This window comes from Thermobia domestica, chromosome 11, assembly GCF_964235325.1.
Source record: "Thermobia domestica chromosome 11, izTheDome1.hap1.1, whole genome shotgun sequence".
Lineage (NCBI taxonomy): Eukaryota > Metazoa > Arthropoda > Insecta > Zygentoma > Lepismatidae > Thermobia > Thermobia domestica.
This window is the reverse complement of record NC_137464.1, coordinates 52,360,974-52,373,414: the sequence shown is the minus strand read 5'-3', so window position 1 is coordinate 52,373,414 and position 12,441 is coordinate 52,360,974. Positions and strand designations below refer to the sequence as shown.

The 12,441-nt window shown below is 34.1% G+C and overlaps 1 protein-coding gene across 2 annotated transcripts in view; it reads right to left on the bottom strand.

The window, feature by feature from the left end:
• Nucleotides 1-12,441, bottom strand: part of LOC145664069 (nephrin-like) — a 727,167-nt gene that overhangs the window by 82,747 nt on the left and 631,979 nt on the right. For both annotated transcript variants that reach the window (XM_081730409.1, XM_081730410.1), the window contains exon 8: nt 4,135-4,265. In XM_081730409.1, the coding sequence (XP_081586535.1) occupies nt 4,135-4,265 (131 nt within the window). The remainder of the gene's footprint in view (nt 1-4,134; nt 4,266-12,441) is intronic.

Here is a 12,441-nt window from a genome sequence, read left to right as displayed (position 1 = left end):
TGTAAATCTCTCTGATGGAATGGGTTGCACATACACACCAAACTTATGTTCACGCATCTATGCTTAAGATAAAAAAAAATATAAAAGTCAATGTACTCGTAAGAAAATGTCATACCACATCTAACAATATCTCCTAGTTGAATGACACCGCGACACGATGACGTGAATAGACGTTCTTGAATGTGATTCCGAACAATATCCTAATGCGTCAATATAACAAGATATGGTAGATCTATATATTTGTATTATCTGAAATACTCCGATAAATCTATTGCCGAGTATAAAGAACTGCAAGATACGGAACAATTCATATTGGTGTTGGATATATTGCGATAAATTTGCAACTTGTAAAATCAATAGGATGACATTATACGATGCACATTAACGTTATTAAATGTGAATACGATAAATGTCCTATCTGAAAAAATATTTAAAATTGCTTTCTCAAGTGAGAGAGAACTCCTAATGCTATCTGATGTAATAAAACTTATTGCAATGTTATCAGTAATGTTATACATTATTGGGAAGGTATATTCCGGTGTTTTTATCTAGAAAGCATATCATCCTCATGGGCCATAATACGCACTAAAACAATTATTGTGTGAAGTAAGTTAGATATCGGTATAAACAACAGTTTTGGGTTTAACGTCCTACGGTTATGTACCAAAGTTAAGGGAGGTGGTTATTATGAGATGAATGGTAATAATGAAAAGACGAAAGTGGGAGGAAACAGTAGAGCTTCGAGAAAACCCTCACATATGGTTTTTATCTACAACAAATCTCATTTATCTAGAACTGAGATCGAATCAAGGACTCTATGCACCAAAGGTGGGCACTGTACCACCAAGCCACCGCGGCCTAACCAACTTTCTAGTATAATCATTATTTTCATTGCACGTCTGAAGTATTGTACGTAATGTTAATATATTAAGATACGATTTCTATGACGTATGTTACATTATCTTGATTATAAAAGTAGCTACAGATTTCTAGCAATATTGTGGCAGAAAAGAATGCATTTCCTATGAAGCGTTAAGCCTAGTACCATACAGATCACTGACTATATTAATCCGCATATTTATCCTCAAAGTTTTTCCATTGTCAAATGGCTTTCATCTGTATTTGGAGAACAGCAGCTTTATTTCGTTTACAGTGTATTCTCGAGATCACTTTTGTTTTGTTTTCGTCTTCAAGATGGAGGGCACGGAAACCCAGTAGTAGAGCGTTCACTTCAAATGCGAGGGGTCCCTGGGTTCGATTTCATAGCATGTATCGTGAACGTAAGTTGGCTATGAGTTTTCCGTTTCCTTCCATATTAGCACTCTACTATAGCTTACCGGACACAAAAATGTAATGTAAAACTACACATTTGATTTATTTGCAGGATATTTGAAGTATGTGAGATTTTAAGGCAACACAGGAGAATCGTAGAAATTTCAATGTTTTAAAAGAAACTTACAGAGGTTGTGTTTTAAATTGATATACAAAAGCTGTGATAATTTTATACTTTTGAATTGGATATTAGAAACATATTCTGATAAACATAGAAAATACCATGCTTCTAAACTACTGATTTCTATGCATTATAACACTACTTCCACAGAGCCAAATCAGCTAAAGAGGTCGCTTCGCGATACCAAAGTGCAATCCAAGAGGAAACAGTCCTTCGACTGTTGGATCCCCACTTTAATAACGCTGTTGTTACAATAACCATTGGCGCACATTTCGAGAAAATAATCATTTCAGCAATGCAGTAGAAGAAGGAGAAAAAATTTAAGTGTCATTTATATCGCGATGTAATGGCAAAATCCTGGGAATGATATTAGTAAAAGAGAAAAAGAGAAGCAAAAATTACCAACAGCATCACCTCAAAATCGCTATCGAAACAAGTGAGGTCTCACATTTTACACTGTATTTGCGGTAGTTGCATTGCCTAGTCATTACCCGGTTGAAACACGCATGAACACAATTCGTGGCAAAATGTCAAAACTAATGGAGTATTTTGTGGTAGGGTACCTTTTGCGTTTCTTTTCTCCGAATTTTTTTCTCCGTGCACTAACGATATTTCCATGAACCACGAAAACCCATTCTTGCAGTAGTTCGTCCCTTTTAAAACTGTGTTTTTAAAAGTGTATAGCATTGTAAATGTTTCGTCAATATTATTGTTCACATTTTACGAGATTCCGGAATATTATGCTTTTATTAAAGATGAACCGTCAGTCTGCGTATCACATAGTATAAACATTATTGATTTTACAGATGAGATTTAATTATTGTTTGTAGCTGCTCTTAATGAAATCACTTCAGTAAAAAGAACCCACTAAAAGATAAAAGAGGAAAGCTTCATACAAGCTTGTAGTAATAATTTTTTATTTCTTCTAGTGTAACTTTCTTAAAGAGACGCCTCTGATTATAATCTTGCACCAATATATAATTAGAATAATGACATTGTATGTAAGGCACCTTACATTATAATTTTAGACAACGCTTCACAATGGCTCTGGTGCGTGGGGTCCTTGGATAGATCTCGTTCTCGCCAAATGGCCTTTATGGCTAATAAACACCGTGTGCGTCAATTTTCTAGGGGCTCTTCCGTTCCCTCTCACTTTCTTAATTCTATTAATTCATCTATTTCTCATCATCATCATCATCATCATTGCCTTAATTCTGCACGGTATAAACGTGGGACACGAAACTATAAGATTTCATTTCATTTTAGAATGCTTCACAAGAGATTTTAAAGATATCATAGATGTAGTACATATGGAAGGTGATTCAGAATTTTTATTGCCTAGGTAAAATCTTCTAAGAAGATGATACTCCTCTAGAGTATAAGTACCAAAAGAGTTTGTCAGAAGTTGAGTTATTTTGTTTGATATATTCAGGGAACACCGAGATCATGGAGGACAAAATTTACTATTAACATGGGACTTGAATCTGGTGCAGTTGGCGGATGCTCAAACCACCATGCAAAGATCAAACCTTACAGCACATACCATTCCTCGACAGATTAGAGAAAGGGCGATATTGACTTCGTTTTAAGTTATGAGCTTTTCAACAAATAAAGAGTGTCCAATAAAGAATGCAACATTTGAAATTCCCGCCATTTTTGTTCTAGTAAGTTGACAACACTGACGGTACACGATTCTCACTTGTTGTTTATGTGGTTACTAGTCACGCTCCGTCGAATAGCGCGTGATAGCCATCTTTTTTTCCATCGCCGGGTAGGAATGGAACGCTCCATGTTGGAACAGCAACATTGTCACTCACGATGGCATTTTCTTTTTTCGCAGGACGACTAACCAATCTGGTTTTCTCTCATCACATTCGACTTATTCGGTGCATCATGTTCACCATACACTCCTCAAAGTTTACGAACAGTCTCTGTACAATATTCACCACATTTCTAACCAAGTTTTCACTATAATAACACGCTGTTCCTCCGTAAATGACGATCATACGCTCTTCGGCGTGATACTAACCATAAAGACAATCATGTAACATTCAGTGCTGCCAACTTAGTGCAGAACAGAAATTACGGTCATTTTGGAAGTTGTATTCTTTATGAACGCCCTTTACATAAAATGATCTGTAGTTTATACTATACGTAAAAGAAGCAAATATAAACCAGATTTAAATTAGTAAATTACAATTCTCCTGAACGAAAATTATCTTAGAAGTCCAAGCAGGAAAATTAGTCAAAGCTATTATTAAGTTTTCTGTGCGTGTACGTAGTGATAATAATGTAAATATAAGTGTCATCTAAGTTTAGTTAGTGTTACGTATTATAGCCGCCCCACGGTTCGGTTAAGTGAACAGTAGTCCAAGCGAACGGTATAAGAGGAAATAGTTAGTATCTTCATGAAAATTAAAAAGTCTATTTTTTCTAGTTAATTTGTGGGACTTCAAATATTTAGAGATTATGAACCAATATTTTTTTAAAAGAATATTTTTACGACTCTATAATATGAATGTTGCAACTTCATCCATCTTGACTCTGGAACTACTACTTAGTGTCATCGAACTTCGCACAAACAATAAATATTATTTTGAAATAATAATAATATGTAATAACATCAAAACATTAAATACAGTTACTACATATTTTTTATAAATAATATCCTTAATACTTACATTATGCCTCCAGCTAACTTTGTACACCCAAGGATTTGACTTTATGTTACACTCAAAATATACATCAATTCCTTCTCGGATATTACTGGCATTCAAATTGCTTCCTAGTTCAAGTGTAACAATGGGAACATCTGTAACGAAACAACACAAATTAAAATGTAATTAAACTACTAAAGTATGTAGAATGTATTTGCAACAAGCATATTATTATTATTAAGAGGATAAAACATTATACGTGGTGTGTTCAAAAGGAAACGGAACTTTTGAAATTGCACATCAACCGGGCTGCAGCTTCTGAGTGCACCTAGCAGCAGATTTCGACAACAAATTGCCATTTGCCGCGTTTCGCTATGACCGGTAGTTGGTGAGCTATAGCCGCAGAAGTTAGCACGTGCACAAGCTGTTCGTCAGATTAATGATAGTGACAATTAAAGAGCTTGAAGAATAAAGAATGTGTGTGAAATTTTCCTACAAACCTGGCAAAACATTCACAGAGACATTTTAATTTTTTTTCAGTTCATTCATGGTCTTCTTGTCAAAAAAAAAAAAAAATCGCATGAGTAGGTCAAAAATCAAGATGAAGTTGGTTGTGTTTTTGATTGGAAAGGCATTGTGCATCATGAATTTGTATCACGTGGTCAGATGGTAAAAAAAAAACAGTTGTACAAGGACATTTAAGCGTGGTTGAGGGTTCTTGTGCACAGGAAGAGGCCTGAATTGTGGGAAAAGAAGATTTGGATGGTGCATCGTGCCAATGCACCTAATCACACGTCGCTCCTCATCCGCAATTATCTAGCAAAACAGCAGACTCCCGTTGTGCCCATCCACCCTATTCTTCGTACTTAAACCCAACATGCTTTTTCCTTTTTCTCAAACTTAAAATCACTTTCAAAGCATGTCGTTTCCAAACCATAGAGGAGATTCAGGACAATGCGACAAGAGACCTGCGCACCATCCCAGATAGTGCGTTCCAGGTGGCTTTCCAAAAATACAGAAACGTTGGGAACGGTGTATTGACAGAAGAGAAGTACACTTTGAGGGGTGCAATGCATAAAATATTGTACAATGAGCAATAAAGATATTACAGCAGAAGTTCGGTTTCTTTTTTAACACCTCGCATATAGAAAGGTGTTCTGCTTTCAACTGGGTTTGAGTTGTATTTAAAAACTAGAAATAAAGAAAAAAGGAATATGTGTATAAAATATGTATGCTGAAAGTGAACGTTGTAGTCATTTTCATGAAGGAAGAGCTTGCTGTTAAAAGTAATACTAAATCACACAATAACTAAATTGATGAGTAGATAAAAGTGATGCAAATCTTTCTTCCAATTATATCAACAGTCAGAAACATAATATTATACCATTTGTATATGATTTCTTTCAGATTCATTAAACAACTTTACTTAGTCTCGAGAATGTTTTTTCTATAGCTTTATCAACTTTAACTTTGTGTACTGATAAACACAATTAACTAGGACTTAAATGGGCAACGGTGAGGATTCTCAATCTGTGTCAGGGTTTAACTTCTACACTGTTTGACTAAGGCACTGTATGAAGCTCGTATGTAAATCGAAGTTTAGCTTTAAATGGATCCTAATCTAGAACTACGATATAAGCTTATGTTGGTGTCACCTGTCGCTCATGTATAAATGGCTAGAATCTGCCTTACATAACAATGATACATACATGTATACAAGCATGATTCCAGGATTTGATCGAAAGGAAATATATATGTCTACTCATCATTTTGTCCATTAAGTCGTATAACACTGTCTGAGTGATCTGTAACATCACCCACTTCATATGATGCATTTTCAGGCTCTTTATTTGCGTGAACAAGGACTTCATAGGTGCAAGCTTTATGAAATATTTATAAATAATTTCGTGCAAAAGATTTAGTCAATAAAATTTACAGCGTTGAGAATAGATATTAATGAAAAAGGCTGTATGATAATCAGTACCACGATATTATTGATGTTATTGGTATCGATACGGAATAAAATATCTTGTGACTCATAATGTTGATATTGGAATTTCGATAACGCACATTTTTTTCATGTAAAGACAGATGTGCAGTGAAACAAGTCTTTCCTCATTACGATTACTATTTGATTGACTGAACAAGATTGCGAGATATCGACATTCATGTCACATGATACTTTTTATATCGATATTGATATACTAATATATTGTACAACCATCTTTTAATATGTATCTGTTCTCAATTCCATAAATTTTGCTGACGTCGATCTTTTGCACGAAAATTGTATACAGAAGTGCACTCGTCCGTAGCTTCTTACACCTATAAGGAAGCAGTCAAAATTTCTGAAAGTAATTTGTAATTATGAGAGAAAATGGAAGTATCAAAGGAGAGAAAAGGGAACATGTTTATGTGAATGTTCGAAATTGGCCGAAGCCTTAGGAATTAAATTGAAATGTGACTAAGCAATTTTCTGAAATAATACGATAAAAGCATTAAGTGCGAAAGGTAATTCAGAAATGAAAGATACCGTTTTTGTAAAACTGATGGTTTCGCAGTTTAAGCATGTGTATATGTCTAATATATTCTTTGCTAATACTCTTCTGAAATTTAGTTTGTTCGTAAAAGCCTTGTTGCTGTTTAGAAAGGTTACTGTTGTTTTAATCTCTTATAGAAGTTTTAGTGTTCTGGGTATCTTGCGCTTGGTCCCAACTTTCAGAAGTTGGTTCATGTTATCATATATTTGTTATTTGCTGCAAAGATGTTTTCAGCAGTAAAGTTCTATAGCAAAATTGAAAACCTCACTGCAAAATTACGCAACGTTCGACCCGAGATGCAAATTATTGGACATCGTTTTCGGCTCATACATGTACACTCATGTCCAAAATTATTGTCGCATGTCTAGAAATATGTTGTTATAGAAACCTAATTTAATAACGAATTCGCCCGGTATTTCTTATAATGGAATATTTGTATAATCGGCAAAGACATATATGTTGCAAATTCCATGTCAAAAGAGCAATAATAACAATATAAGAACAATAAAACAAAATTCAAACTTTCTTGTCCATTTAGCAACATTTTGTTTTACTCATTCTAATTTTCGTATTTATAATTCTTTTCCTTTGAAATTTACCACAAATATACATTTCCCGATTACACACATAGTATCAGTATTAAAAGTATCCTGCAAAATCATTATCAAATTAAATTCTTACAAGAAGTTATAGATATGCGACAATAATTTTGGACATGAGTGTACAGCATGTATGCCCACCACCAAACCTTGATGGCATGCTTACTGTTAAGTCAGATGGCTATGATCGCCTGTATAACAGGTGTGAGCTCATCTACTTAAGCTACTATCACCGGAACAAGAAAAGTCTTCATGTCTTCTAAACAACCTGAATCAGGTATTGTGAAGCAGAATGAAAAGTCACCAAACATGTACCTGGCTTTTTAAAAGTGAAACGAGCAGCAGAGAGTAAGTATAGAGCAACATTTAATGTTTAATGCTACTGTTTCACTGTACTGTACAATAGCAAAAAACTTTCTTTTTACATATTATCTTCGTGTTGCTATATTCCTTCTTTTTGATTACCATTTACATCCAGGGTCGGATTTAGGGGAGGTGCACCGGTGCACGTGCACTCCTTCATTCGTTGTAAATATACACTATCCAAAATGACAAGCTAACAGCAAAGAAAGCAACAGTTTTCGAAATTTTCTGCCACCATGTTTCGTTTGAAGCTTGAAAGAAAGCAGAGCTTTTCAAAAGCAATAGTTTCAGTCGATTTCCTGAAGGTTGAAGGAAAAGGATTCGCCAAACAAAACAACATAACATTTGTCAAGTAGAAAAGAAAACAGAAGCCAGAAGGAGAGAAGAACATTTTTTTCTTGCATATCGCTTGCAACCCTCTTTAAAATACTCCCTCCTCCTCTCTTCTACGTACCAGTGTTGTCAGGGGTAAAGAATATTGTCACATGTCACTTTAATTTGTAGTTATTGGTATACCCCTCAGAAAATCCTGGACCCGACCCTGTTTACATTGTTAGGTCCTGAGTTCAGCACACTTTCACAAAGAAATATCAAAGAGATAATATTGATATTGATAGTAATAGGTATTTACATTGGCATTAGCCATACATTGAGGTTGATTTTATGATATCGAATATCGCACAGTTCTTGCAGAGAAAAAGGATTGTTACCAACTAATGTTTACATTGCTTTCAATTACGTAAGTTCATATCAATTCTAGAATGCAAATAATCAATAATAAGTGGATAAAATAATAATAAAGATTGTCGAAAGAGACAAAGAGAAAACAAGCTAAAAGAAAATTGGGGCAAATTCCACGGAGATCATTTTACCCTTTCTCACACTTTAGACAGGAATAAACACGACTACTAATATAAACAAAATTTAATTACGAATTCAATTAGAACAATTTTTGAACAGTATTAATGACTATTATTGAACAAAATAACATAATAACAAAATGAAAGTTATAATTGGTTTGAAATCAATAGTAAAATAACAAAAATGACAACATAAGCCTTCACCAACTTGCCAATAGTTAATAACTAAACATCGGATTTTCTGTACAAATGTACGGTTTGTTTCCTTATATGCATCTCTGTTAAACTTGGCAATAGCTTCTAACAACAATAGTATAGTTCGAAATTGAAGTTCTATAGTGCATATAAATGCATATTTCAAAGACTAAAGCATATATTAGCATTTTTAGACATATGTTTATAGCATGCAATAAATCGAGTTTTAGTATGTATTTTCAATGCATTTAAATGTCTATGCAACAGAATGGTGTTTTGCATGGGAGGATGGAAGAATGTCTAGTTTATGGAGGACCAATAATGTTAGCAACCAATTAGCAGAGCACAGACGTTTACAATTGCCAAGACGTAAAGAGAAATTTGATTATGATAAAGATTCATTATAATATCGTGTCTACACCAATTCAGAAACAAGAGATACGAGGAATGTTGATTAGTGAATATTTAGCTTTAGTTAATGCAAATTCAGCACGAGCTTCAGTCAGTTTTTGGTAAATTCAGTCGTTCTGCGAAAAAAAAAGTTGTCTGACATTCTTTCCAGAAATACCACCTATAAACAATTCAAGCCATGGAGAAAACGTCTCCAACGGTTATGATTTGAACTTTTTAGGAAGTACACATACTAAACTTTATTCTCTCTCCAAATATTACCCACTAATATCTGTTGATGTTGGTAGATCATTTTCTGGCTACAAATGACAAAACCTGACACTAGAAAATGTAGAGAATCATCTGGTGATATACTGTAAGGTTAATTACTAGAAGGAGTAAACCTTGAAAACGAAAACATTTCTTATATACAGTGGAAACGTAAAAAAAAAAAAAAAAAAAAAAAAAAAAAGCAAGGCTCGTGTCATTTTGTTCCAAGCAAACGCAAAGAAAAACTAGAGATCCTGTTCTCATGTCACTGTGTTCATTTTAATTCATAATTTGTATATGTTTTTTTTAAATAAGGTATATAAACTCTAAATATTATAACGATAAATTCTAAAGAAAAGTTACTGAAAGATAAAGTACACTTTCGAATATTAAACTTTTCTACAGAACTTTGCTGCATGTTTGAAAATGTTCTCTTTTATTCCATGTATTAAGTGCATGTTAATATGTATTAAGTGCATATTTTAACACATTTAACAACATAGTTGCGTACATATATCATGAATTTTAAGTGCATAAAAATCTGATGTTTGTTAATAACCAGCCAGCTAGATTCTGTTTTTATTTATAATGTGATGAATTTTTTAGTCATCTCTAACAATAATAATGGGCCCATCTATTACCTCAACAGATGGTCCGACTTACCCCATCCTACTCTATATCAAAAAGCAGTGAAATACATTCTAGTGCACGTGTCATAGTACAACAGAAGATAAAGTCTCTCCCCACGTTGTTTTGAAACAAAAGTTCTTTTCGTTCGCGCATTCAAACAACGAAAATATATTTACTTTTTTCTTTTCCTTTTTTTTTAAAGAAAATATTTTATGTTAGTTTCTATTCTTTTTCTTTCTTGGATAGAAAAGTGTTTGGCGGATTGATAAGTTTTCTTGGATGAACCAAGAACTTTTCTTTTCTACCTACAGCAACCCCTATATCTACTTTTACTCTACCCTACTATGCCTTCCTTGCTGGTTTTGGTTTCTTTTTTCGTGTAACTTTTCTTTACCTACAACCAAAAACTCTCGACTTTTCGCGTGAAAAAGTTTATTTCCATGCACGTCATTGTAGAAGCAAAAAGTTTTTTTTTTTTTTTTTTTTTTTAATCTGTTCTGTCAGATATTCTTTTCCCTGTTTCTGCCATTGAGCCATAGCTTTTTCGTTCCTTTTTTTTTCCTGCCCGGTAACTAATGGAACCTTGTCACAAAGTAAGTCGTTTTTTGAGATACGGGCTACAGTATCTGTCACCAGAACAATTGCTTTGACTTCCTGTGCATCTCAAGTGATTTCTTTTCCGTTTTTTTTTAAATGGGATTTTCTTGTAGGAAGAAAAAAACGAGTGTAAATAGAAAACACATTAAATGGGGCAAAGACTGAAAGAAATAAGACGACTTAAAACTATTCAAAACTCATGTCTCACTGTGTGTGTGTGTGTGGGTCTCTCCTAGCATAAGGGTGATACAGTGAGAGAGACAGAGAGAAAATGTCACACTTTTGTGTGAAAACTTTTGTAGTTCAATGTTTACACATTCTTCTTTTACACACCTTGTAAATTTCTTCCCCTCACCCAAAATCTATGAGTCTATATATATATATATAATTTTGAAAATATTTGTCAGATATCATTTGACAACGAAGTGGCGTCAGTGACAAATTGACTGACATTGTAGACATGTCGTGATTATTCTGCTGTAAACGATCTGTCGAAATATTTTAGTAAAATACGACCAGAAAGAAAGATGTACCAAGAAGAGTTAGATCTTTCTTTTTTTCTATTTTTTTTTTAAAAAAAACTTATTTTTCTAATTTTTAAAAAAACTTAATTCTATCCCAGGTTACAAATTTATGAGAGTACTTTTACTCGTTACTACATCGAGAGTATTCCTATGTTCTCAAATTTATTCTTAATGTTGTAACGTTTTTAAGTCCTCAGTTGAAATGACGTCTTACGACGTTACAATAACAATGTTGTATATCAGTATAATCAGTTGAAATGAAGTATAAGTAACGAAATACTGACATTACAGCCAGGGACAACAGCAGAGGGAGCAATTACCTCCCATTTTGTTGGCAACGCTCTGGACGTCTACCCCTGGACTAACTGTGTTATGAGGGATAATGTTGCTCGGGTCTCTCTAGGTCAAATATTAAAGAAAAATTGCAGAAATATGTGTGTAATTATTTCAACTGAATAGTCCAAATTCTAAACTTGATATGTACCTCTAACCTTAAGAGATTCCAAGATATGGACATTCTTTATAATTGCTGTAACTTTTACACTTTTTCTTAGCACCCATTTCTTTCCTTGTAGATCAAATATTTAAAAAAAAATCCGAAACACGTGTCTTTTTATTCTAAATGAGTAGTCTATCCTATACCAAATTTCATGTTTCTAACCTTTAGAGATCCGGAGGTATCAACATTGAAAGATGACAATTGTCACCCCTATTCGCACCCTTCCTCCTCGGATTTCCAAAAATCCTTCCTTACGTCGTAAATCTTACGTAATGTTAAAATTTCAAGCTTCTAGCTTAAGCGGTTTGACCATGGCGTTGATGCGTCAGTTAGGACTGCTTTTCTATACAGAGGTAGATGTGTGTATATTCCACTATGCTTGCATCAATTTTTTAATCTTTGATGCATGTATGACTTGCAATATGGAAACAAATACTGTGCGGACAAGGCACCCCTAGCACTCCTAGGGGAGATAGGAATGGGTATCATGTAATGATAACCGCAAAGGAACGAGATTATTTTTATATTCATAGTTTTTGGGGAAGCTGCGATGAATAATGACACTCCAGATGCCATGTAAGTCGAAGTTCAGCGCCTATCGGCATAGAGGTTGAGAAGGGGTTTAAAATAGTCAACATGACTGAGATTAATGTCGAGTCCATACTTTCTAGGTTTGAGTGGATTTTGTGTGTAACATCCCGTTCAGCAGCAAGGCTATATGAGACGTAGACTTATTGATCAACGTGAAATCCGAACCACGTACTTTCTAGGTTTGGTAAAACGACAGATCCGTTTGATATGGCTTTTGGAACAAAGTTAGTACACATGTGAATCTGGGATTTTAACATGTCGTTTTGATTAAAA